This window comes from Danio aesculapii, chromosome 8, assembly GCF_903798145.1.
Source record: "Danio aesculapii chromosome 8, fDanAes4.1, whole genome shotgun sequence".
Classification (NCBI taxonomy): domain Eukaryota; kingdom Metazoa; phylum Chordata; class Actinopteri; order Cypriniformes; family Danionidae; genus Danio; species Danio aesculapii.
Window position 1 is genome coordinate 17,424 of NC_079442.1, and position 24,077 is coordinate 41,500.

A 24,077-nucleotide genomic window follows, 5' to 3' on the forward strand; every position below is an offset into this window, starting at 1 on the left:
AATATTTTGTCCATTTGCATAGTCATTTGAGAAATAGTCAGAAATAGGGCTGTCATGATACTATACCAGCTAAAGTATCTGTTACACTAGCAGACGCAAACATAAGTGGGCCGGGAAGCGTGAACAGTGAAGCTCTGGCAGCTCAGTGAGATATGAAGGAAAGTTCTTGAAGCTTGAAAACTTGAAAATCTTGAAACTGTATTTATACACTGGATATCTGCAGTGTATGAATTCAGAACAAAAACATCTGAAGTTAGAAAACATGTCTAATAAATCAGGCTTAATAATTGAGCTGTCTTCATTTCAGATGGTCAATATTAAAGTTAAGAAATTTACATTTAAAACATTTCAATGGCATATAATATTCAGTTTTACTAAATTACAACAGTTAATAATTCAAATCAACATAATTCAGATGGTGTCCGCATATTTCAGCTCCATAAACACGTCCAGCAGAGCAGCTGAGTAAGAGAAAGCGAAAGTGAAAGTGTTAAACACACGGCGCAGTCTGCAGATGTCGGAGGAGCTTGAGCTGACACACATCTCGAAAACACTTCAGAAATCTTCTGCTTCAGCTCGGGATGGACTCCGTTTGCAGTAAACCGGTATGAATGATCCAGACACACTGAACGCAGCAGAAACACACACACACACACACACACGATCCGCAACAGGAGCTGTTTTCGGCTTCAGAATCACACACACACCGGCTAATGCTAAGTAAACCCTGCAGAAACAGCGGCGAGGTCATGCTCGGTGGATTATTTACTTTAGTCCGAGGTTAATAATTCATGTTTAGTCGCGTCAGATCTGATATACTTCCGTTTACATCCGCTTCTGAACTACTGTCAGTGTCACACACACACACACACACACACACACACACGCACACACACGCACACACACACACACACCAACACCGCGCGCGCGCATTACACGCCGGAAGAAACGGAAAGAGCGTCTGTTCTGTAACTGAACGAAGACTGTAGCTCTAACGTTATATTTTACATGGGCTCTTAACTCCCCCCGGCCCTCTCTCCTCTCTCCTCCCTCTTCTCTTTTCTGCTGGAGCTAATTTGTTCACTGCAAAATTAAGAGTATTGTTTTCTGTCGCTTTGCTGCATTTGTTGATTCATTATTATTAATATTTGCAAAGTTACTCCAGAACAACACATGGCCATTCAGCAGCAGACAGTACGCTTTCATCAGAATTTCCTACATATCAGGAACAGTAAATCCTGTGATTCTATCTGACTGTGAACAGCGACTTTAAGAAACTCTTTAATAAGATCATCATTGAGCATCCATTACTGTCTTCATTTATTTCTGAATGTCATTTAAAGCAGTAAAAGTGTTTGTTTTTAGGAAAAGAAAAGGCATATCCAGAGAATAAGGAGTCCCTCATGGTACCATGCTGCCTATCGGCCAAGGTTTGAGGGGAGGAACTTTCGCTCTCGGTAAGAAAACATTAATAATCAATAATAAACACTAATAATTAATAATAATTAATAAAACACTAATAATCAATAAAACAGCTATTGTCAAGATAAGGCTCTCCCCTCGGCGGAGTCATTTTACTACTCAGAATGTGTTTTATCTTTGAGCTTCATCCTCTGTGTAGAGCTGCATCGGTGATCGATTAGTAAAATATATTGAAATCCAGAACAACTTAACACACATTTACTGACAATCCTCACAAAAGCCTCCAGACACACTGAATGATCTAGTGGTGTGTATATGTGTGTGTGTGTGTGGGGGGGGGGGGGGGGGGGGGGGGGGGGCTGCAGGTTTACTGAGTTTCTCTGTTAGTTTCAGGATCTTCAGGGAGGAGCGAGTGTTCCAGCGGCCGCAGTGCAGGAGTCTGCATCTGAAACCCAGAGCTGCACACACACACACCACAGGTCAGCAGCGTGCGTGTTGTCTGTCTGAACACTAGGTGTCAGTGTCGGCCTGCAGATTTGTTTTCACAGCGTGAGCTTCTGCTTCCTGTCATTCAGGCTACACTGTCCAGCTCCATATTTAGCAAAACTTTGATAAACACTCGACCCTGCCGGATCAGTGTGTGTCTGTGGTGTTTGTTGAGTGTGGAGTTTGAGGACAGAAGAGCAGCTCTTTATCAACGCTGATTTCATCACAGGCAACAACAAACAGGAAACTCATATTAATAATGATTCCTGCATCACCTGAACACACCTCAAATCCTCTATTAATCTTCTGCTCTACTTGTCTATATTCATTCATTCACTCATTCACTCGTTTTCCTTCAGCTTAGTCCTTTATTTATCAGGAGTCGCCACGGCGGAATGAACCGCCAATTATTCCAGCATATGTTTTACACAGCAGATGCCCTTCCAGCTGCAACCAAGTACTGGGAAACATCCATAGACACTCATTCACATACACACACACACACACACACACACACACTCACACTACAGCAGCTAACTAACCGGAGCACCCAGAGGAAACCCACGCCAACACGGGGAGAACATGCAAACTCCACACAGAAACACCAACTGACCCAGCCGGGACTCGAACCAGAGACCTTCTTTCTGTGCAACACCACTGAGCCACCGTGCCGCCCATCGACTTCAGTTAAAATTGAAAGCTCAGATGTAACTGCAGCTGTTGTTTTGGATTGATTTCTGGACGTTCTGTAACACACTGAAGCGTGTTCATACTAATGCTGAAGGCCTGAACCTGTGTGTGTGTGTGTGTGTGCGTGTGTGTGTGTGTGTGCGTGTGTGTGTGTGTGTGTGTGTTTCTGAGCTGGCTAAAAATCAGAAGTGGCTTGCTGAAAAAATGTTCCTCCCCCTCAAACAACACGGTTCTTCAGCGATGATGGTGACTCACTGTGTGTGTGTGTGTGTGTGTGTGAGAGAGAGAGAGAGAGAGAATGTGAGAGAGTATGTTTGTGTTAGTATGTGCATGTCTAAAACAAAATACAATGATATCTTGAGTGTGTTGATCTTGTGCATGTGTGTGTGTGTGTGTGTGTGTGTGTGTGTGTGTGTGTGTGCGTGTAAACAGAGTAATAGTCTAGTAGCTAAGTCTCGAGCCTGTGTGTGTGAAAAGAGACATTGTATGTGTGTGTGTATTTAAGCATCCAGCAATCTGCCTGTAAAAAAACTCAAAAGCTCAAATATTGATGTAGATTTTTTAAATGACACAAGCAGACACACACACACACACACACACACACACACACACACACGCACACACACACACACACACACACACACAATAACAATCTCTGTTTCTTCTTCAGACGCTCTTGTGCCATCATCTGGAGAAAGATCATCACTCTCATTCACAGTAAGAGACATGCTCTGTGTGTGTGTGTGTGTGTGTGTGTGTGTGTGTGTGTGTGTGTGTGTGTGTGTGTGTGTGTAAACAGAGTAATAGTCTAGTAGATAAGTCTCGGGCCCCCCGTGAGACACTAAGTGTGAACTGAGGGAATGAACACAGTCGTGGTTATAAAGGTGATAATGACAGACTCTCAACAGCTCCGTATCCCACAATGCAACACTGCTGTGACATCACAGCTGATTAAATGCCTTCGTCACAGTAGCTGCTAATGCTAACTCTACTCAGTGTTGGTGAACTGAAGGCCGTAGCTCATTTGTGATTGTGAGGAGGCTGACGATCTGCTGTCCCCTGAAGACCTCCTCCTGAAAACATGCTGTGATGCAGGAACTATGCTTGCCAAACCAGCAGGTGGCGATATAACCCTGACCATGAAGCCATGCTGGCCAATCAGAATCCTGCAAAAGCAGACGGCGCTGCACAGTCCTAAATTAATGATAAAAGATTCACAGTGGCCAGTTGCATTATTGTTATTATTATTATTATTATGGGCTACAAGGTGTCCATTGTCTTGAGAATGTGTTCCCCATCTGCTCAAACACACACTCCTGGTCATCTGCTGTCCTCGCTCAGCTCTGGAGGTTTGCACCGGAGACATGTAAAATTGACCTTTGACCTCAGATTCACCTGCTGTCTGAGTCTGCGGAGCTGCAGATTGTCTTAAAGATAATCACACTTTAAAGATGTTTACCAATGATCCCTTGGTTCCAGCTCGCATCTCAGCCTGCCTGTCAGACATTTCACTCTGGATGAAAGATCATCATCTCCAGCTTAACCTGGCGAAAACGGAAATGCTTGAAGTTTCTGCCAACCCGACTCTACACCATAACTTCTCAATCCAGATGGATGGAGCAACCATCACTGCATCCAAAATGGTAAAAAGCCTTGGAGTAACGATTGATGACCAACTAAACTTCTCTGAGCACATTTCTAGAACTGCTCGATCTTGCAGATTCGCACTCTACAACATCAGAAAGGTCCGACCCTTCCTATCTGAACATACAGCTCAACTCATTGTTCAAGCTCTTGTTCTCTCCAAACTGGACTATTGCAACTCTCTGCTAGCCGGGCTACCAGCTAATTCTATCAAACCTCTTCAGCTGCTTCAGAACGCAGCAGCACGAGTGGTCTTTGATGAACCCAAAAGAGCACATGTCACTCCGCTACTCACCCGTTTGCACTGGCTGCCAGTTGCTGCTCGCATCAAATTCAAAGCTCTGATGTTTGCTTACAAAGCGACCTCTGGCTTTGCTCCTTCTTATCTGCTCTCACTTCTGCAGATATATGTGCCCTTCAGAAACTTGCGTTCTGTGAATGAACGTCGCCTCGTTGTTCCATCCCAAAGAGGGAAGAAATCACTTTCCCGAACTCTCACATTCAATCTGCCCAGTTGGTGGAATGAACTCCCTAACTACATCAGAACAGCAGAGTCACTTGCTGTCTTCAAGAAACGACTAAACTCAACTGTTTAGTCTCCACTTTCCTTCCTAATCTTAACTGTACTCTCTGGCTATACCACTAACTGTACTCTCTCTCTAAAAAAAAAAAGATTTCTAATGTTTTGCTTCTTAGACTTTACAAACCTGAAACTTGTCTATAGCACTTGTTCACTGCTGCTCTTATAGTTGTGTAAATTGCTTCCTTGTCCTCATTTGTAAGTCGCTTTGGATAAAAGCATCTGCTAAATGACTAAATGTAAATGTAAATGTTTAGAGTTCACATGTCTGTTGATGGTTGTTAGCTGTGGTTAGTGTTTCTAATGAGCAAAATCCTAAAAGCATTGTGCTGAAGCTGATCCAGTCCCTCACTGTGAGCCCTGCAGGTCTTACAGAAGGTCAAGAGAGATTCTGCCTCATCTGTGACCCGAAAAAGAGCCATCAAGAAGAAACAAGAGCAGATCGAGGAGGTAAGGGGTGAGTGTGTGTGTGTGTGTGTGTGTGTGCGTGCGTGTGTGTGTGTGTTTCACCTAGTGCTCATTTTTCTGTCTAGTTTAATTTTTAATTGTGTTGAAGATGTGATGCAGGTGAATATGACATTTCACAATAGCACAACTCCTGATCATCAAGCGTGACAGTAAGAAGTGTGTGCACATTCAGACGTGTGTATCTGTGATAGCGGATTTGTCTGGAGTTTATAATGTTTTCAGATGTTGAGGAGTGAAAATGTCCTCACTATGACAGCAGTAATGTAAAGTTGTGTATTTGTGTATATTTCCCCTTAAAGCAAGCTGAATTGAAGCAGTTGTAGCTCATTTGTCTAGGACTAGTTCCACTAGCTTGCTAACATGTTTAGCTTTTTAAATGTTGTGGCCTTCTGGTTCACAGTTCATATAATTTTACACTTTCAGTCGCCCAGTACCTGTAGACCATTTACAGTACATGTGCTGAAATAGATGGGAGTGGCGACCCCTGATTAATAAAGGGACTAGGCCGAAAGGAAAATGAATGAATCAAAGGACGAAATAAATAGAAAAAAATATTATTAAGGAAGAAATATTATAATCCAATACACTCTGTATTGTACACTTTGCTATAAAAATAAAGGTGAGCACAGTGTAAAGACGTAAAGATCTACAAAGACTGCTATTTTGTCCTATAAATGCATATAACTTTAATAACTGTATATTTGTAGTGCAAACCCTGAAGACGTTTAATCTTCAGGTTATATTAGTGAAGATGTTGAAGTCACAGTAACTGTACAGTACAGACACTGTTTGTGGAGTGTTTGCTGTGGCTTTAATCCTCTTGAAGCACAAAGGCCTCATTTGGAGCACTGTGTGATTAGTTTAGTTTTTTCTCTTGTTCTGCTTCATTAGTGTCTGCATTGTTGTCTGCGGTGTTCAGTGTGAGCCATGAAAACAACGAGCGAGGAAAAGCCAAGTATTAACAAGGCTTAAAGAACTCATGTCGCTCTGTCATTCTAAATCCCATCCATTACAACAATAACAGTTTGCTTTTCGATATTCCTTCTCCACCCTAACACTTTACTTTAATAGTTAATAGCAGAAACTGGGATAGCGTTAATGTATGATTCTCTGTGCATTTCTGCTCTCTCTCTCTGATAGTCTGCTTGTCCATTCTGTGACCAAAGACAAGTTTAATAATCAGCATGAAAAAGGCAAAAGCAGACTCTGGTTCATCAGCAGAACCTCCTCATGACAAACACTAGAATGTAAATGAATGTCGACAATGCAAAGACGGCGAATCCGAGCACTGGTTTGCTGCTTAGAGGAGCCGGGGGTGTGAGTGAGAATCACAAACTCTGGGGTGGATCTGAAGCAGTACCATATTCATTATAATAATGTGTTGAGCATCTGTTCAGCTTCTACAGTCTAGAGAAGCAGCTCAAGAGGAAAAAGCAGCGTCTCAGGACACGTAAACATAGCTGTCACAGCACACACACACACCAAACGTAGGCCTTCTGTGAACATATCTGTATTTTTTAGACCTGTTGATAAGTCTGCATCTTCAGTGAGTTACATAAGGTGTGAAAGTTAAGTCTAGGTCTTTTAGACAAAGTGTTTTCATTGCAATCATGGTCATTCAGTCTATTTTCAAGAAATTGCACAGCAGAGCTCATGATGCGATGACTCAGATACATGCGGAATGATAATTTAACCCCCCGGCGCACACACACACACACACACACACACACACACACACACATGCTCTATCTCTATGGTAACCGCGGATGAGGCAGTAGGTGCTATTTTGAAGAGATCTGGTAATAGCAGCTCAGCACACACAGTTACCTACAGTTACTATAAGACACACCGCAGTAATGATTTAGTCCTTCAAGTCTGCTTATCCTCGCATAATAATAAATGTTAAATAAAGATGTATATTTCTCTCTTAGCATTATTAAAATCAGATTCATTAGCATTTGTTGCTTTATGTAACGTTGTGTGTAATGCTATTATGTAATGCAGATCAAACATTTGGTAAATCACAAAAACACTAGAGCTTTAGATGTGCTCAGGAAAATGCTGCAGTTTCGTCTCTGCTTTCCAGGTGCAGTTTCCTCATACTCTTACAGAGAGAAACAGCACAGAGAGCCCTTGTTCCTTCATTTGGAGGAGATGTGCTTAAACCCAACACATGGATTACGTTACACTTGTAATCGCATGCTCCTCACTGCAGTCATAGCCAGACACAATTATTATTAACCATCAAGACCCTGATGTACACACAGAAAAGTCTTTCTTTTTCTTTTTGGATTAAAAGTTAAGCTCAAGCTCAATTCAGTTTTTTGATTCAGTGCTAGTCAATATTAGTCTTTAGAGGTTTTGATAATGTGTACACACTCTGACAGAGCAGGAGATTGCCCAGCAGAACCCTGTCCAGGATAGAGAGATGTTCAGATCTTTCTTTTCATCCTGCAATGTTGGCTCATTTGTCTGGATTAAGGTAGAGATGAATGTCATCTGCATAATAGAAAAGCCATTGTTCTGGATCACAGGTCCTAATGATCACCTGTAGACTGAGAAGTAAAGTGGTCAGAGAATTGAGCCCTGAGGCGTCCCAGCAGTGGGATGTTGAGCTGGAAACTTTATCTCTCCAACAGCTGGAGCACTGAGGTGCAGACGTGGACCTCTTCATGACAGGAGGATCTGGAGGTTTACTGGAAGATCTGGAGGTTAGACAGTTCAGGAGGATCTGGAGGTTTACAAGAAGGTCTGGAGGTTAGCTAATTCATGAGGATCTGGAGGTTTACCGGTTCAGGAGGTTTACCTAATTATGAAGCCGTACTGGTTGTTCTAAGACTTGGTTGAACTCCTGTTATTTGTGAATAAATGAAGGAATACTGGTCTGCAGTTCTATGAAAGTGCTTGATTTAGAGTGTATTTCTTAAGCAGCGGGGTTACCTGAGCCTGTTTACAGCTGTGAGGAGAGGTGTTGATGATGTGAGAGACAGCTGTACCTGAAAAACAGAAGGAGCTGAGAGGGTTTGGATCAAGCTAAATGTGTCTGGTGCAAATGGTGCTGGGATGGTGGAAAATGAAGGTAGGACTTGGGCAGGAATGATCTTGTAAAATGGTCTCACCATGGTACAGTGGTTGTAGTCTGTTTGTTAATGTCATCAGATTGTTGCAAACCACTCCTGACGCAGAGCTGGTATTACTGTATAGACGCACTGATATGTTAAACCACAGAACTGAAAGAGGCTATACTTAAATGATCAATAATTTCATGACGTTTTGCGATGCTTTAAATGCTTTCCTCTGTGATGTCAGTGGTCTCTTAAAATACAATTCAGAGAGATGCACTACATTTTTGAACATGCTATATTTTATAACGCGTTTTGCTAACGTGCGCCCATGAAAGTGAATTTTAGTTTTTCTGTGGTAGCAGGTTTATATTCACATTTCTACTGGGTTATTGTTAATAATTATGTAATTTGCTGAGTATTAGTTTTAAGTTGTGGTTTGTGTAATCTACAGATCTATCGACAGGACTGTGATACCTTTGGCATGGTCGTGAAGATGTTGGTGGAAAAGGATCCATCATTGGAGAAGTCGATCCAGCTGTCTTTGCGTGAAAACCTGCGGGACATCGGCACTCGCTGCATCCAGGCCATGGAGCTGTTCATCCAGGAGTATGATTCCCGAGAGCGAGGCGCTTCGTCTGCTTCCAGACAGCCTTCCATCAGCTGAAGACTGAGCCCACATTCACATTAGTGCTGTACAGTCCGCTTAAAGGTTTATCACACCTGTAACGATATCAGTGTTTCTGAAAAGGGTCTGAAGTGCTGCTCTTGATGTTACTTGGCTGTCAATAAGATTCATCACATTTTTGTATTCAAAGGTTTTTCATTTATCTGTACGAGTCGGCTTTTAGAATAATTGCGCCATTAATCCCATAGTCAAGATATATTAAGATATATATACACACAAACACACAAGTATAAATGAAACAGACATATTTGCATTTTATGTTTTCTAGCTGTTATTAATTGCAAACTGTAGCTAGGAGACCTGTAGCTTGTTGAGAAACAAGCTTAAAACATTGGTCAGAAAGGAAAGTAAGCTTAAAAACACTTCATAATGTGAAATGTTAGTTCAGTATCAATGGTGCACTAAGCAATATTTGAAATATGTTTTTAACCACATTGTGGCATGTCGGTTAATAATAGCACAGGTGTCGGGCCTGTTGGTTTTGTTTTGGTGCTTTCAAATATTAACATTGTTTGGCAAAATATGTTTAGTGCACCTTAAAGCTCGTTGTTGAGATGCTGCCATTTTAATGTTCTTATAAACAATTGTTTCTGTCTGCTTGCATTATTAATTAAAAACATTGTCTTCCACTATAACCTGCAGGATTTTAATGATTTCTTTCAGAAGACTGAAAAATTCTCACAAACCACATTAAGAAAACATTTAGATTTAAACTGAATAGGCTTTATATTTCCAGAACATATGACATATCTGTTCATGTATTAATCTGAAACTGAAAAGCTTTGTTTCTTTGTTGAAATAGTTATTTAATTCAGATACAAGACATGAACGGCTGATACACATGCAGTCACCGCAGGTTTCTACACTCTACAATATGATACAAATAATGCATCTGGAGATACAAAATATAGAAATATTTAAGACAATATTTACAGAACTTTTACAATACTACATCATTTTTATATTTCATTTTTGTCATTAGGAAACATTTAATCTCTAGATATTATTTGGAAATGGTATTTAAATGACTTTGGAAAAGACAGAATATTGCATTTAAACCAACATTGCCCAGCAAAATGATAAACATTTTAAGAAGTTTAATTTTAAAATGACAAGTTGAAACCATGAAGAGCACATATTAGGAAACTATTCAGAACAATCAACAGTAAGCAGCATGGGGATTATAGTAAACCGTATTGCCACAAAAATATTCCAAAAAGTAAGGGGGAAAATGGGATTGAAGTCTTGACTAGAAGTATACACAACCAAAATAAATAAATGAGTTAATTGAAATGTATAAACAGGTAAGACAATGGTTGCAATTAGATTTTTGATACACTTTCATGGTTTATGCAGAACAAGAATCTAAAATTCTTTTCAAAAGCAACGTAATAGAACTTAATAGTATTGAGATATTTCAGAGTATGATAAAATCCATATCTTAATTCTGAAAGTTAAGTGCACACTAAGTCTTCACTTCTTACCTTGTCCAGAAGTGAAGCTTTATCGCAGATTGTTATTGCACAAGTTTCTACAAAACAGAAGTCATGTTCTGAGCAATAGATAAGATTCAGTATACTTTTAAAATAAATATAAGCTAACACCTTTGATCGTTGTGCATTCTCCAGTCACAGTAAACATTATTTCAGGTCAGAACACGTGATCTATGACTTATGTAATGACTGAAACATGCTTGAGTTGGATTTCAACAAGAGTTGGATATTTGAGAAAAAAAACACACAAACAGCAGAAACAGAAGTGAGTACATCCCTGCCCAATATCTCTTCACTGTTGAATGAATAAAGGTTTCTTCACCTTTTTGATAATAGCAGTTTTCCTAAGTTGATATGTACAGTAGTTTTCCTTTCAATCATTTTAATCACCAGAATACAGGCCAAAAAAACATCTGCAAATACTGCCACTCCTAACCCCATCAAACCCACATAAAGCTCATGATCAAGGCATGAGTACAGCACAGTCCTGTGCCAACATTACCAGTTCTGAAAAGCAGAAAGGCACACGCTGCAGAGGTGGAACAAATTAGGAATGGAAATCAGAGTTTCTCTGGGGTTCAGACAGTGGGAAAGGCATTGTTCAAATCAACCTCTATTAACGGTGTCCACAGACCTCTTTGGAACAAAAGCTGAGACATTAAATTTAGCTCAAGATCACTGGGAGCATAGTTATAATCTATGATCACATGAGACCAAATTCAATTTGTTCGAAGTCCAGCGTGTGAACCTGTGGATGGTATGAATGGGACACTGGAAGTGTGATAATATTGGGCTGCATGAGAGTATAAAAGGTTGAGGATTTGACAATTACAGATGAGTGCCTGTGGATGTATCGAAATACTGGCAGACATGTTGATTCCGAATCTCCAGATGCTTGGAAAACTACAACATGAGAAAGATCCACAGCACACCATCAAATCATCATTAAAAAATTCAATATACATATAAATATAATTATAAATGAAGCTAAATTAAGCTGGCAATGCGAAATATAATGAATCCAATTAGTATCCTTTGGGCTATTATAAAAGGGAAGGACACAGCAACACAAAAAAAGGAAAATGGAAAGACATATGTACAGTAAGACTCGTATCCTTCATTCAGCAAAGCACTTTTATCTATGTTTGCCATTAAAAATTAAGGTGTTCATCAACATATGGAGAATATGAACCTCAGAAATTAAAGTGTACTGACGTTGAGTTCCTACTCTTGAGTCTGGACATCTAAAATAGTGACTTTAAGGTATTCACTTTTAATTTAACACAATAGCAAATATATTTTTGCTCATATTAACAGGTAATTACAGCAAGGTGAAACTTTTATGATGTTACATCAAAACGATAAGGTACATGAATGTACTCACTCCTGCTGATCTCACTCAGATGATCACATTACCCTCCGCTTATGATATAATGCAGTTCTTGCTCTTCCGTCGTTTGCGAGTATGTAGCTGTGTGTGACCTCCCACTAATGTAGGACTATAACGATGTCGCAACTCCTCATTGTCGAAGTATCGCAGCTGCACCGGCCGGGGAATGCCTTCACCCGGGAGATAAGCATCATCATCTGATGCCTCTGAAGAGGAGGAACAGGTGGAGCAAAACTGATCTTCATCCTCAACCGCTTCTCCGTACCTACCCATGTACTGTCCAATCTGTGGACCTCCGGGATCCTGCAAGGTGAGGTCAGAGGTGGTTCGAGGGCATGGCCTAAAGAACTGCTGCCGATAACCATAATTAGCTCCAAAGAGGTTGTGCGAGAGTCTCGATGAGGACGGTCGCTCGAAGTCGTTGTGAAATCTATGAATGGGGTCTCCGGGAAAACTCTGATCTTCAGTAGCTAAATGCAAGGCGTTGTCTGAGCGAGAGCGGCGCGAGCGGTACTGATATTTCTGACTTTTGTGGTTTTTGCGGTGATGGCGTTGCCGCTGCCGCTGCTGTCGGGGGGAGTTTTGTGTTTGAGCTCGTCTTGGCCTTGGTGTCATTGCTTGGGCATTACCTTCCTGCATACAGGACATGCTTCCTGCGAGACCGATGCGACCTTTGACTGGGTTCTCGAAGCTCAGACCTCGGGGTGAATCCCAGTATAGAGGAGGAGGGTACCTTAGACGAACGGGCATGCCGATATCAGCGAGGGGTCTGGGGACAGAGCTCAGGGATTCAGTACTGCGGAACTGCGCTGAGGAGTTTAAAGTGCCCACGGTGCCTTTTTCAGAAACATTTACTCCAGAGTCTTTACTCAGGTCAGGCATAGAAAATCGGGAGAAGTGCTCCTGACGCCTGCTGGTCCCATCTAAAGAGTTTCCTGCTTAAGACAAAAAAATAAGCATAGATCAGAAGTTGTTTCACAATATAAAATGTATGACAGTATGAACACAGCTATTCATGTGTTGAATTTGTCAGAGCTATTTTAGGGTTTGTGCTTTTCCAGCTGAATGTGTGCTCACCTGTAGTGTAGGAAAGGGCCAGGGAGTCAGCAGAACCTCGTGGTGTTTGTTCGAGTGGCGTAAGTTCTCCAAAGTTTGGCCCAAATTGGTGCCTGCTTCTTAGCAATGGAGGACGCATCTCTCGAGGAAAACCCTGCACACTAATACTGCGCTTGTCCAAGAATCCAGAATTACGGCTCGAAACCTCATTGAAGCTCATTTGTGTTTTGAGCTTTGGAGGGTGAAACTCTGGTTCCTGGCCGTGATGCATCCAGTTCTCATTGAAAGAGTGTCCCCTCAGTGCGGCCATGACTGGAGGCTTCTTGGAGTTTCCTCCAGGCGGCTCTTTGGACCATGCTTCTGGACTGCTCACTATGTTTTGGGGCTGATTGGGAGAAGGAGGGTATGCGGTACGGATGCTACATTGGCTTCGTAGCTGATGGGGATTTGGTGGTGTGGATGAATCTCTTTGAGACTCATAGGAGTAAGGTTCGTCCCTGTTTACCCAAACTGTCTGCTCACGGTTAAGGCTTGGAGACCGACTAGAGGTCCTGCTGGGGGTTCTGGTTGGCGTGCGGTGGGGTGTGCGGCTGGGTGCTGGGCTGGCCACGCTCAGCAAGTCCATCTGTACTGCCAGAGGCTCTGCATCACCAGACAGTGTTGTGGGGCCAGAGGAGGTCTGTCGTACAGCTTCACCCTTCCCTTTTGACCCGTCCTTGCCAACTGGAGCACTGTGGTGTGACTGTCGGGAGCGGGCACTCTGGAAAGCAGAGTCTGAGGAGTCTGACAGCTCGGCCTCATCCCCTTGGCTGCAGAGACGTGAACAGTAGATCAAACCTTGTTTCGGCAAGAAGGGACGACCCAGCAAAGACTGATTGCAGCGGGCACAGCTGAAACACTCTTCAGTGGCATGCCAGTGTTGACCCTCATATGTCATCTGACCTTGGTCTATACCTGAAACGCACAACAGACAATTGACAGCAGACATCATATAAAGTTCAACAAACATATTTCTGTTTTCTTTTTTTGTCTGCATTGTGTGTAAGAAATAAATTAAATGTATTGTATATATCTTGTTATTGGGGTACACTCATTTTTATTCTTGAACAGAGCAGTAATGTGTATTCTTCAGTTATGTGTCTGTTGGAATACAAAAATATAAAGTACTAAACACACATTGTTCAGCTGTTTATTCTGGCTTGTTCTGTGGTGAAAGAAGTTTTAGAAAGTCATAAAAATCTGCTCAATGCTGCTTCAAACCTTTGAGTTCCTGCACTTTTAGTTCAGCACAAAATATTAAACATAGAAAAGTCATTGTGCATAGTATAACTTTAATAAATATGAAAATTTTCCATCTACAGAGGCATAAGAGCACTTTATGCAAATAAAATGTTAATGAAAACATGGATTTATGTTTAATTGCTTTGATTAAAATCACATAACTGCTCAAAATTATTTTGTATCTGCACAGAAGGGTGAAGAGCATCATCAATTCTATACAATGACAAGGAAGAGTACAGTGATAAAGTGGAATTGAACAAACTTAGCCTGGTGTGTTTCCTGAATATCAGCAAGATGAGGCTGATCAGAGACACCATGACCTCCACAATCCTCACTTTTGCTGCAATGCATTAGTGTATCACTACTGCCACCATATCCGCCATCAAAATCAATTATTCATAAATAGGTTGATGAAAAAGTCAACCTAATTTAGGCTTTTCAACCCTTTCACCATTGACATCACTGTCAGGAAAGAGGTTGAGAAGCACTGTAAAAATCCAGACTCGAACATGGTTTGTTTCAGTCAGACTTCAGAACCACTGGTCTACTTGTGTGTAACAGTGACTTCAGGTTCTATTTGAGAAGGTCTGTAGCAGCCTAAGGGGCCGATCACACCAAACGCACTTTTCCATTCTGAAAAAGCGAGGCGCAACACACTGCGTTTTTTTTTTTTTTTTTTTGACAAGAAAAAAATAATCACCGTTTGTGTCGCTAGGCAATGACTGAATCAGCTCTGTGTTGTGCGCGAGCGTTGCTGTTGATATTAATAGAATTTTTATATTTTATAATATTGCGATATTCAATATTTGTGAGTCATACAGCACCGAATAACTCAAAACAGCAACCACATGTCTCTTCAAAAGTCTCCGTAGTCGTCTTGACAACACAAACACTGCAGGTACCTCAACGGAGACTCCGCCTCTGCTTTCATTTGATTGGAGAATGAAACAGACGCGACTGACGTAATATGCTTTTTCCGCTCAGAGTTGACTTTTTTCAACCGTAAGCGCACGGCATGCGCGGCCAAAAACAGGCGCACAGGGGGCATAAGCCGCACACACAATGCTCACGGCTGTTAGTAACACAAAAATCCCTTACGGTGTGAGATGCTTGGACTGGATTAGTTTAACTGTTAAATCTTTTCTTTGAAATTACTGTTAGAGAAGAACACAGGGCACTTGGCCTTTTGCTTTGGTTTTGCAGTAAACATGAGGTGTGACACATAAGGATCCTTTTAGAAACACAACACGAGCTTCATGCAGTAAAATCAAGTGTAAAACCTGGTTTCACGTGAAGTCCATGCAATCACATTTCCAAACTTATCCTATTTGTTCACATGATCCCAGGACAAAAAAAAATCACGTGCAATTTTAATGCTAGAGCGACGCTGATGGGATTTTCTCAATGGGGAAAATTGCTGAAGGTCTTTCCTCACCGATGTGCTCTCCGCAAGAGTCACAGTACTCGGCGTACAGGTTCTCGAAGCAGTTGCAGCAGTGTGGGTGACCCTCACGCATGATGTAGCGCTGCCCGCCGAGCGGAGCCTCGCACTCGTAGCAGCAGAAGTGCTTCATGTGCCAGTGCTGGCCCTCTGCCTCGGTGCACTCGTCCGCAAAGATGATCTACAACAGAAAGAGATCACAGATTTACAATTCAGGTGTTCTTCCAAAGGCCTTCTGGTTTTTACAGAACCCCTAAAGGTGAGGACTGGCGTTGTTTTACCTCGTCACAGGCGGAGCAGCGGGGCTTCAAGCGCTCAGCATGGTGCCGGCCGCAGTAGATCTTGCCCTCCAGCTGGAAGTAGATCAGATCCACCAGGAGCTCCGAGCAGACGCCGCACACGAAGCAGTGAGGATGCCAACACAAGCCATGAGCTACCCGCGATGCAAACACTGCGATATCACCACCCTTAATCTGCTCCCCACACTGTGGAAGAGGGACATCAAATTTACTCCACAACTTTTAAAGCACAGCTACGGCTTACATGTCCAGCTCCAGTTCAGCGGTCCAGAAACACATCTGACCGGTCGTTGAAAACATTATATTGACTTCAGTGATGAGAAATCAAGGCTTCCTCTGACACATTCATTGGCTTAGTCCCTTTATTAATCAGGGGTCGCCACAGCGGAATGACTCGCCAACTCATTCAGCATATGTTTTACGCAGCGGATGTCCTTTCAGCTGCAACCCATCACTGGGAAACACCCATACACTAATTCACAGTCATACACCACGGACAATTTTTTTAGCTTACCCAATTCACCTGTACCACATGTCTTTGGACTGTGGGGGAAACCGGAGCACCCAGAGGAAACCCAGGGAGAACATGCAAACTCCACACAGAAACACCAACTGACCCAGCCGAGGCTCGAACCAGAGACCTTCTTGCTGTGAGGCAACATCACTACCTACTGCACCACCGCGTCACCCTCCTCTGACACATTATTGCAGCTTTAACAGTACATTGACTGATATTCTGTGCCGGTCTGGGCTTAGGCTTGGGTCAGGTGCTGTTGGGGTTAGCTGCTTTGACATTGTAAAAGCGTTATAGAAATAAAGATGAATCGAAATGTTCGGGTTAGGATGGCTCATGTACCTGTTGACAGATAGCTCCAGTTATGGTGAGGGGCAGAGGTCGGACGGTGCCTCTGCCCAGGTTATCTCTCTTTCGTTGGTTGCTGAAGATCTTTAATTCACGCTTCTCTTCTTCATCCAGTGAGGTACAGTACCGAACCTGACACGGATAAAGAATCGCCGGTAAGTAAAGCTTCATTGACGATCATCTAAATCTCCAATGGAGTCTCATTCAGTGGAATTATAAACTCATGATAAACACACTCCTGTGCCTGCACATTCAATATTAAAGCACTTATGAACGGTGTTAGAGGCGATCTAGACATCATATAGTGACATCATCAGCAGAGTTCTCCACCGTGTCTATCATGAATCAGCTGTGATCTAGCTAGGGGTCGTTCTTGAACAATTTGTTCATTTTGAACGAATCTTTTGTATGACTTGAGAGCGACGAGTCCTTTCGGAGTGATTTGTTCATTTGCGCATGTGCACAATTGTGCAGGGGGAGTGAAGATTAGTTCCTTTCTCGAGTCTTCTATCGGGTTTAAGTCGTTCGTTCGTCGCGTGAAAGACATTTGATTCGTTCATTTTCTCGAGTTTTTGGATTTGATTCATCTCTCTTTATATGCTGCCACGTAACGACTCAAAAACCAGAAGACTCGAGAGGTGAACGAATCATGGCTCCTTTCGGCTCCGACTGTGTGCATTGTTTAAGCTTAACTTATATGGGTCTGTGTGACGTGAACGAACCACTTATTTGAAGACCTGTCAAAAGAGGTGAGCTGATAATCATAGACAAAACACCAGGTGAACAATAAATGATGATTTTCTCTGTCTTATAGCATTCTAGTTATGACTTGTTTGTAGTGTGGTCAATGTCTGGGCTGGTTGTAGATGAGTTTGGAAGCAATTTGTAACATTTTAAAAATATTTTGGCAAATTGAACGAAAAGAACGAAATGACTCTAAAAAAGATTCGTTCATCTCAATGAACAAGACTCAAAGGTCCGAGTCAGTAAAATGACCTGATATTCCCATCACTACTGTGATCGCCGCTTCCGCTTATTAGTGTCACTCATCTGTGAAGAGCGCAGCGCGCAAGAGCTAATCGCAGCCCTTTCTGTTGGCATGTGACCAATCAAAGGGGTGTAAGAGAACTTGGTGGACAAGGATCAGAAAGCGAGCGGGATATTCATATTAGTTTATATTATTTGCTATAAATGCTGGTGCTGTTTAAAGGTACAGTTTATATATCTGACTGTTTGTATTAAATGACAAAGTTGTATTACAAATGGTATATAAATATATTTATACATTTTAATACAAGAATTGCTGCTGTGAAGAAAATATAAAGCTGTGTATGGAAAGCATCGTCAATACAGCGCGATGCACCAAGATATCGAATTGAACCGAATCGATAGCATGATAATCATATATATATAATCTAAAATATTCTCTGAATAAAGTACAATTTTAATACAATATAATATAAATATTAAATAAAACAAAAGCACCCTGATTGCAACAGAACAGTACAGTAATAAATGACAAACAGATGCAAAAGCACACGTTAATACAACACTACTATCACAGCTCTAATAATAGATATTTGACTCACTGTAACGCAAAGCTCCAATGTTTAGTGTGTTCTGCTGGTTAGAGAGGCCTCTAGAAAATCTGCCTAAATTGCTAAGTAACAGTTCAGAGATTTTAAGATTGTTTTTTTTTTTGATAATATTTTCTTTATAGTGTTGACATGGCAACTCTTAAATCCCATCAGTTTTCTCACGCTAGCAGGAGCAGAATATTTTAAGTCATTTGTGTTAGAAGTGAAGTCAGTGCCCCCTCACACCCGCTCAGTCTTTTGTCAAAAGAGTAAAGGAGTTAAAGATGAGTTCTGATTGACTCACTGACCTCGTTGTCATGCGGTGGCAGCTGTTGAAGGAGTTGCTTGATTCGATGCTTTTCACCGATGCTGTTCACATAAGGAACTTTATCCTCTGGGAAAAACCTGTAGTACTGATGAACCTGCATTCACACAGACACACACAGACACATGGATCACATAAACAATATACATACATACATTACATCATTGATTTAGAGAAGGTGCATTAGTATGATGCTGATCAAGATTTAATACTCCCATTTTAGAAACTCAAAATTAAACTGAATATGGTGAACAGAAAATGCCTGTGATCTCAACACAGGGCCAAAATTAAAAAGAAAATATACTAACAGGGTATTATTATTACATTTAGACTAACCAAAATCTTTTAAAATAATGAGGGGCCTAGCATAGCGGAGCTAATGTCTTACACTGTAATTCAGCATTTATAAGAGAAGCTGATGACGCAATGAACACACTGCACACACACACACACACACACACACACACACACACACTGCACACACACACATGAAGAGCAACAGAGGAGGGGCAACAGGAGAGAGGAGGAGCAACAGAGGAGGGGCAACAGGACAGAGGAGGAGCAACAGAGGAAAGAGGAGGAGCAACAGAGGAGAGAGAATGAGCAACAGAGGAGGAGCAACAGGAGAGAGGAGGAAATATCAAGCCTTGACCACGATTTAGCCTGAAGATGGTCTCTCTTCATTCAGAGGAGTCGCTGCAGCAGAACTGAAGCACTGAGTGTGGCCAGCAGTGATGGGGCTGAAGAACTGGCCATTGTAGTTCGACAATTAGAAGTTTTAGCCAATAGAAGTTAAGCAGAGCACTCAGGAACAGCCCTCTGCACTGATTGGATCAGGCCGACATTAAAGGGTGTTTCTCAGCTGACTCACACAGTGGAGGAGGTGGAGGAGCTGGAGGAGGTGGAGTGGGAGGACTTCAGCAGTTTGTTACTGGGTGACAGAACAGGCTCAGTGTAAAGTAACGGAACCGATAGAACACAGTCCCTCTCTCAGGGATTCACAGTCCGCACATACACCTTCAGATCCTGAGTGGATCCTCCACTCGCTCAGTATTTTAGGGGACCTGCAAGCTCCATCATGAATTTCAAGCAGGACACACACACACACACACACACACACGTTCTTGCTCGCAATGTGCAATGTTGTAATAGACACGATGGTTTCAGTCAATGAGGAAGTGTGTGTGCTCCTCGAAACAGCGATATCCCAGCGAGAAGAACAGGGTACCGCTGATGCTTGTATTGTTGACAAAAATGTGTAAGTGTATTTTATTACATTAAATCTCAAGCATTTATTCTGTAGGTACTGATATCATCATTTAGATTTATTAAAGTGTGTGTGTGTGTGTGTGCGCGCGCGTGCGTGCGTGCGTGCGTGCGTGCGTGTGTGTGTGAGTGAGAGAGAGAGAGAGAGAGAGAGAGACAGACTTACAGGTTCACTCTGTGACATGAGCCATTTCCTTTCCATCTGTTCAACTATGAAATGTTCATCAGTAAATCAGACATGCTCAGAGATCGTCTACGTGATCTTTTGTCAAAAAGCAATATAAAGGGAAATAAATAAGGAACCAAACAACTATGGATGTTACATGTTAAATGTTTTCTTACAGCACAATTAATGAGGAATAATCTCCTGACATGTTTGCTATTTGGATTTTTACTCAGTGAATACCATATTTAATTCAGATGTAGATCATTGGTATGAATGTATATCGTCAGTGGCACACATCTGCTCTGCTGTTCCCCAAACCACCGCATTTGCATTTGGATCCTTTTGTTGGAGCCTTTTTTGGAAATAAGATATATGCTGTGATATGAATATAGTTTCACCTGATGGCCTGAATAGCTCTGTTTGGAAAGAATATGTTGATTTAGATTCATTCATTCGAGATTTTAGGGTATGATCACTTTATTCTCTGATATATTTGAATAAATACGGCTCATGGTATAGTGTTTTATTTGGACAAACTCATGAACGAGGAGGGATAAATAAATAAACTGATATTTTGACCTTTATTTCTACAAAGATAGTGAAATATTACAGTAGACACGTGGATTTACTGTGTCTGCACAGAACGCAAAATGATTTTGTGTATTTGATCAGATGTCGTGGCAGGTTTAGCGGTGTGTGTTACCTGTTCAGGTTTGAGGCCGGGCGGCACCCAGGCATATTCCTCCAGCGCGCAGCCGGAGTCGTCATCAGAGGTCGAGTTCCTCTGGAAGTCAAACATGATTTTAGACACCGTCCTCTCCATATCCAGAGCCATATCACTACTTCATGTCCTTACGCCTGTGGACAACACAGACAGACAGACCGACTGAGAACACAGAAGTGTGGAAATCACAGACGCCTGCACACATTTCATTCTCATTTTGCAAACAGAAACACACCTCACACTGCTTACACTCCACAAATGCTGAAGGTGTTTCAGTGTTGTCAGAACAGTATAATGCATGTGAAGACTTTGGAGACCTTACTTTCAACTACATTTGAGTGTAACACATGCAGGGAATTCAAAGATTGATGAAACGTTTATTTTGGACAACAGAGTGCATTTTAGAAGCAATACATGTCAGCTGTATATCGCTATATCTGCTCTAATGTCAAATGACATACATATTGCGAACATTATTTTCTGTTCATACATACAGTATGAGATTTCTGGAGCTGCAGAAGTCATACGGCTGCATGAGAATATCCGACATCCCGTCAGCACAGACTCTGTTAGGAACGTCACCGTTAGTTTCTGTGCTGGTAATGAACCTTTGTTTGGTTTGTGAATCTCACATCTAGACAGGGGCCGGTATAAGATTCTGATGGTATGATAACCTTGGATAAAAATATCACGGTATCATGGTATTGTGATTACTGCTCTAAAATATATTCTTTTTAAATTTCTGGGTAAAATAGAACAACTCTTTCCCCTTTGAAAACAATATATTTAATTTTTGGAAAGATTTATAATATTTTTGGAGCAGTAAACATGTCAGACTAAATCATTTAAATGAATCATTGACTTCTGCTGTCTTCAGTGTTTTAGAAACTAATGATTTATTTACTATTTAAAAATGGCATCTTTAGATATTCTTTCTGCTGGAGACACTGTTGTCCTAAAAGACTAACGAAAAATGTAAATGAAAATCTTACACATACCTTAGGAACGCTATTATAGAAAATTTTGGCGGTTTTAAAACCTTGACTTTTCCAAACCGCGGTATACCTTGAAAGCGGTTATCGTCCCGTGCCTACTCACATCACATATATAATCTAGTCAAACACCATCATGACGTCTCAAACACACACAAGAATCTTCTTTTGGTCTCTACAGCTAACAGGGAGAGCAAGAAAACACAACGACCACAGAAAAGACAACCAAGCGGACACAACAGCTTCTGCTAGACCAGGTCCAGGGATAGAACACACTTCTGCACTGTAAATAGATGATTTTAGACACATGATGTCTATGATATCAGTGTAAAGATAAAACACCAATCAGATGAAAGACATACAGACCTGCATCTTCATACCAGCTATGGAAAAACAAGCCAAGCTCTGAGAAAAACAGAAATAGAGGAAAAAGCAAGAAAGGCGCAGCGCTAAAGCAAAGCGAAAAATAAACGCTCTTCTCTTTTATGTGTCATGCCTCATCCTTCGCTCTCGCTCTGCCTGTGCATTTGACTGTTTCTGTGTGGGTGTGTGTGAGAAAGAAAGAAAGGAACGGAGGGAGGGAGGGAGGGAGGAAGAGAGAGGGAGATGGGAAAAGAGAATTTCTTATTTGTGTAAAACGCAACACGAGAAAAATCTCTCAGCTTTAGCACTGATGCTGACCTTCAAGTTTCTTCAGACTCATGACCAAACGGCAGCCGTACAGTTCATCTTCATTTGTGTTTTAGACTTATTTTACCCACACAAATCAAAGATGATCATAACTGAAGCCCTGGACGATTCATGTGTGTTTGTGTGTGTTGTCAAATGAACATGGCGGCACACCGAGCGACTCGCACAGCTCTGATAAACAATCATTTCTAAGTAAATACAGCTCAACATTACATCATGATCAAATGCAGAGAGCGGAGAGTAAAACACCTCTGCAAAACAAACGCCATCGCTGATCCTCTGCTTTTGCTGAAGAGTCATCAACACCGTACATAAACTCACACTCACAAATCCAGTTTTGGCTGTTTCTGGCCACAGTTTTACATCTTTAGACGATGAGGAAGCCAGTACACCTCGTGGTTTTATCAATACGTCCATTTTTAAAACTAATTGACTTTCAGTGAATAGCGAGAGCACAAGTTAATCACGTCTCCTGCTGATCTCAGTCGTTTCTGACCTGAGCAAGAAACTGTTTATAGGCTTTCCGTGACGATGATGAAGATGAGAAAATAATTCAAACCCACACACTTGGCGTCAGTCAGCGGCGGTGAGTGGGCTCTCGACACATGACAGCGCTTCATAATACAGCTGTAATTACTGCCGCTGCGTTTGAGTTGATAATTAAGCCTCAGCGATGGAGACACGTCACCGAGTATTAATGACAAAATGATACGCGCTGGGCTCACTTTATCTGTTCCTGAAGGCTCCTGTTTCTGAAGAGCTCAGTGCACATTAAGCTGAAACTACACAGACATGGAGAATCTGAGAGTGGAGCTGAACGCGCCGGTAAAGAAGTTCATCTGGGGAATATGGCGCTTCACGGCTGTAGGAATGTCTGTCTACCATAACACCAAACACTCCGAACAGTCAACTGCACAAGAATGAACTAGACATGTAGCAGGTACGTCCTCACAAAGCACACAATCTCCTGTTTGCTGAATGCTCTCTAGGCTGAAGATCCACATATGGCCAACAACAGACGTATAATTAAGAAGAGACTCTAGTGACCTTACCTTGCAAACGAGCACTCCTTAGCAGAGAATGTTACTTTAGCATCAGTGGAAGCGTGTGATGGACTTTCAGTGTGGTTGTGCATTGGTCCTGCTCTCTCTGACCGTGAGCACATTAATCATTCAAACTAACAGCAGGATTCGGGCTTTGTCTCTTTTAGTGAGCGGTGCTCGTGCTCTGGTCGCCATGGAGCTTCTCTGCAGTGACAGGTCTCCGTGGAAACCCTGTGCACATCCAAGAGCATGAAAGCATATACAGCAACAGATTTAGCAGCGAGCGAGTGTGAACACATGCACAGCCCTTACACCGTCACACTTCACCTGTCCTCTGTCTGCTGTTGGTGTGTGTGTCGAGTCAAGACGAGACTAATTCTCTTTGATTCTATACAGCTTTAGACAATGCAGATTATGTCGAAAGGGAAAATT

General features: G+C 41.9%; 2 protein-coding genes across 3 annotated transcripts; one reads left to right on the forward strand and one right to left on the reverse strand.

The window, feature by feature from the left end:
• The first annotated feature begins 487 nt into the window (after positions 1–487).
• Positions 488–9,679, forward strand: LOC130234257 (uncharacterized). The gene is made up of 6 exons (XM_056464528.1): positions 488–605; positions 1,366–1,457; positions 1,810–1,901; positions 3,269–3,315; positions 5,189–5,272; positions 8,807–9,679. The coding sequence occupies exons 1-6, from the start codon at positions 582–584 to the stop codon at positions 9,017–9,019; spliced, it is 552 nt and encodes a 183-aa protein (XP_056320503.1). The 5' UTR covers positions 488–581; the 3' UTR covers positions 9,020–9,679.
• Positions 9,680–9,861: 182 nt separating this feature from the next.
• prickle2a (prickle homolog 2a) lies at positions 9,862–22,419 on the reverse strand. 2 transcript variants are annotated; one of them, XM_056464530.1, is made up of 8 exons: positions 22,279–22,419; positions 20,900–21,054; positions 18,748–18,861; positions 16,857–16,994; positions 15,983–16,186; positions 15,696–15,882; positions 13,001–13,933; positions 9,862–12,858 (listed from the first exon to the last, which is right to left on the reverse strand). In XM_056464530.1, exons 2-8 carry the CDS (start codon positions 21,029–21,031, stop codon positions 11,957–11,959), a joined length of 2,610 nt encoding a protein of 869 aa, XP_056320505.1. In that variant the 5' UTR covers positions 21,032–21,054; positions 22,279–22,419; the 3' UTR covers positions 9,862–11,956. The 2 variants fall into 2 exon arrangements, with proteins under 2 accessions (XP_056320505.1, XP_056320504.1); XM_056464529.1 differs by having other exon boundaries at positions 9,862–12,861.
• Between the last annotated feature and the right edge of the window lie 1,658 nt (positions 22,420–24,077).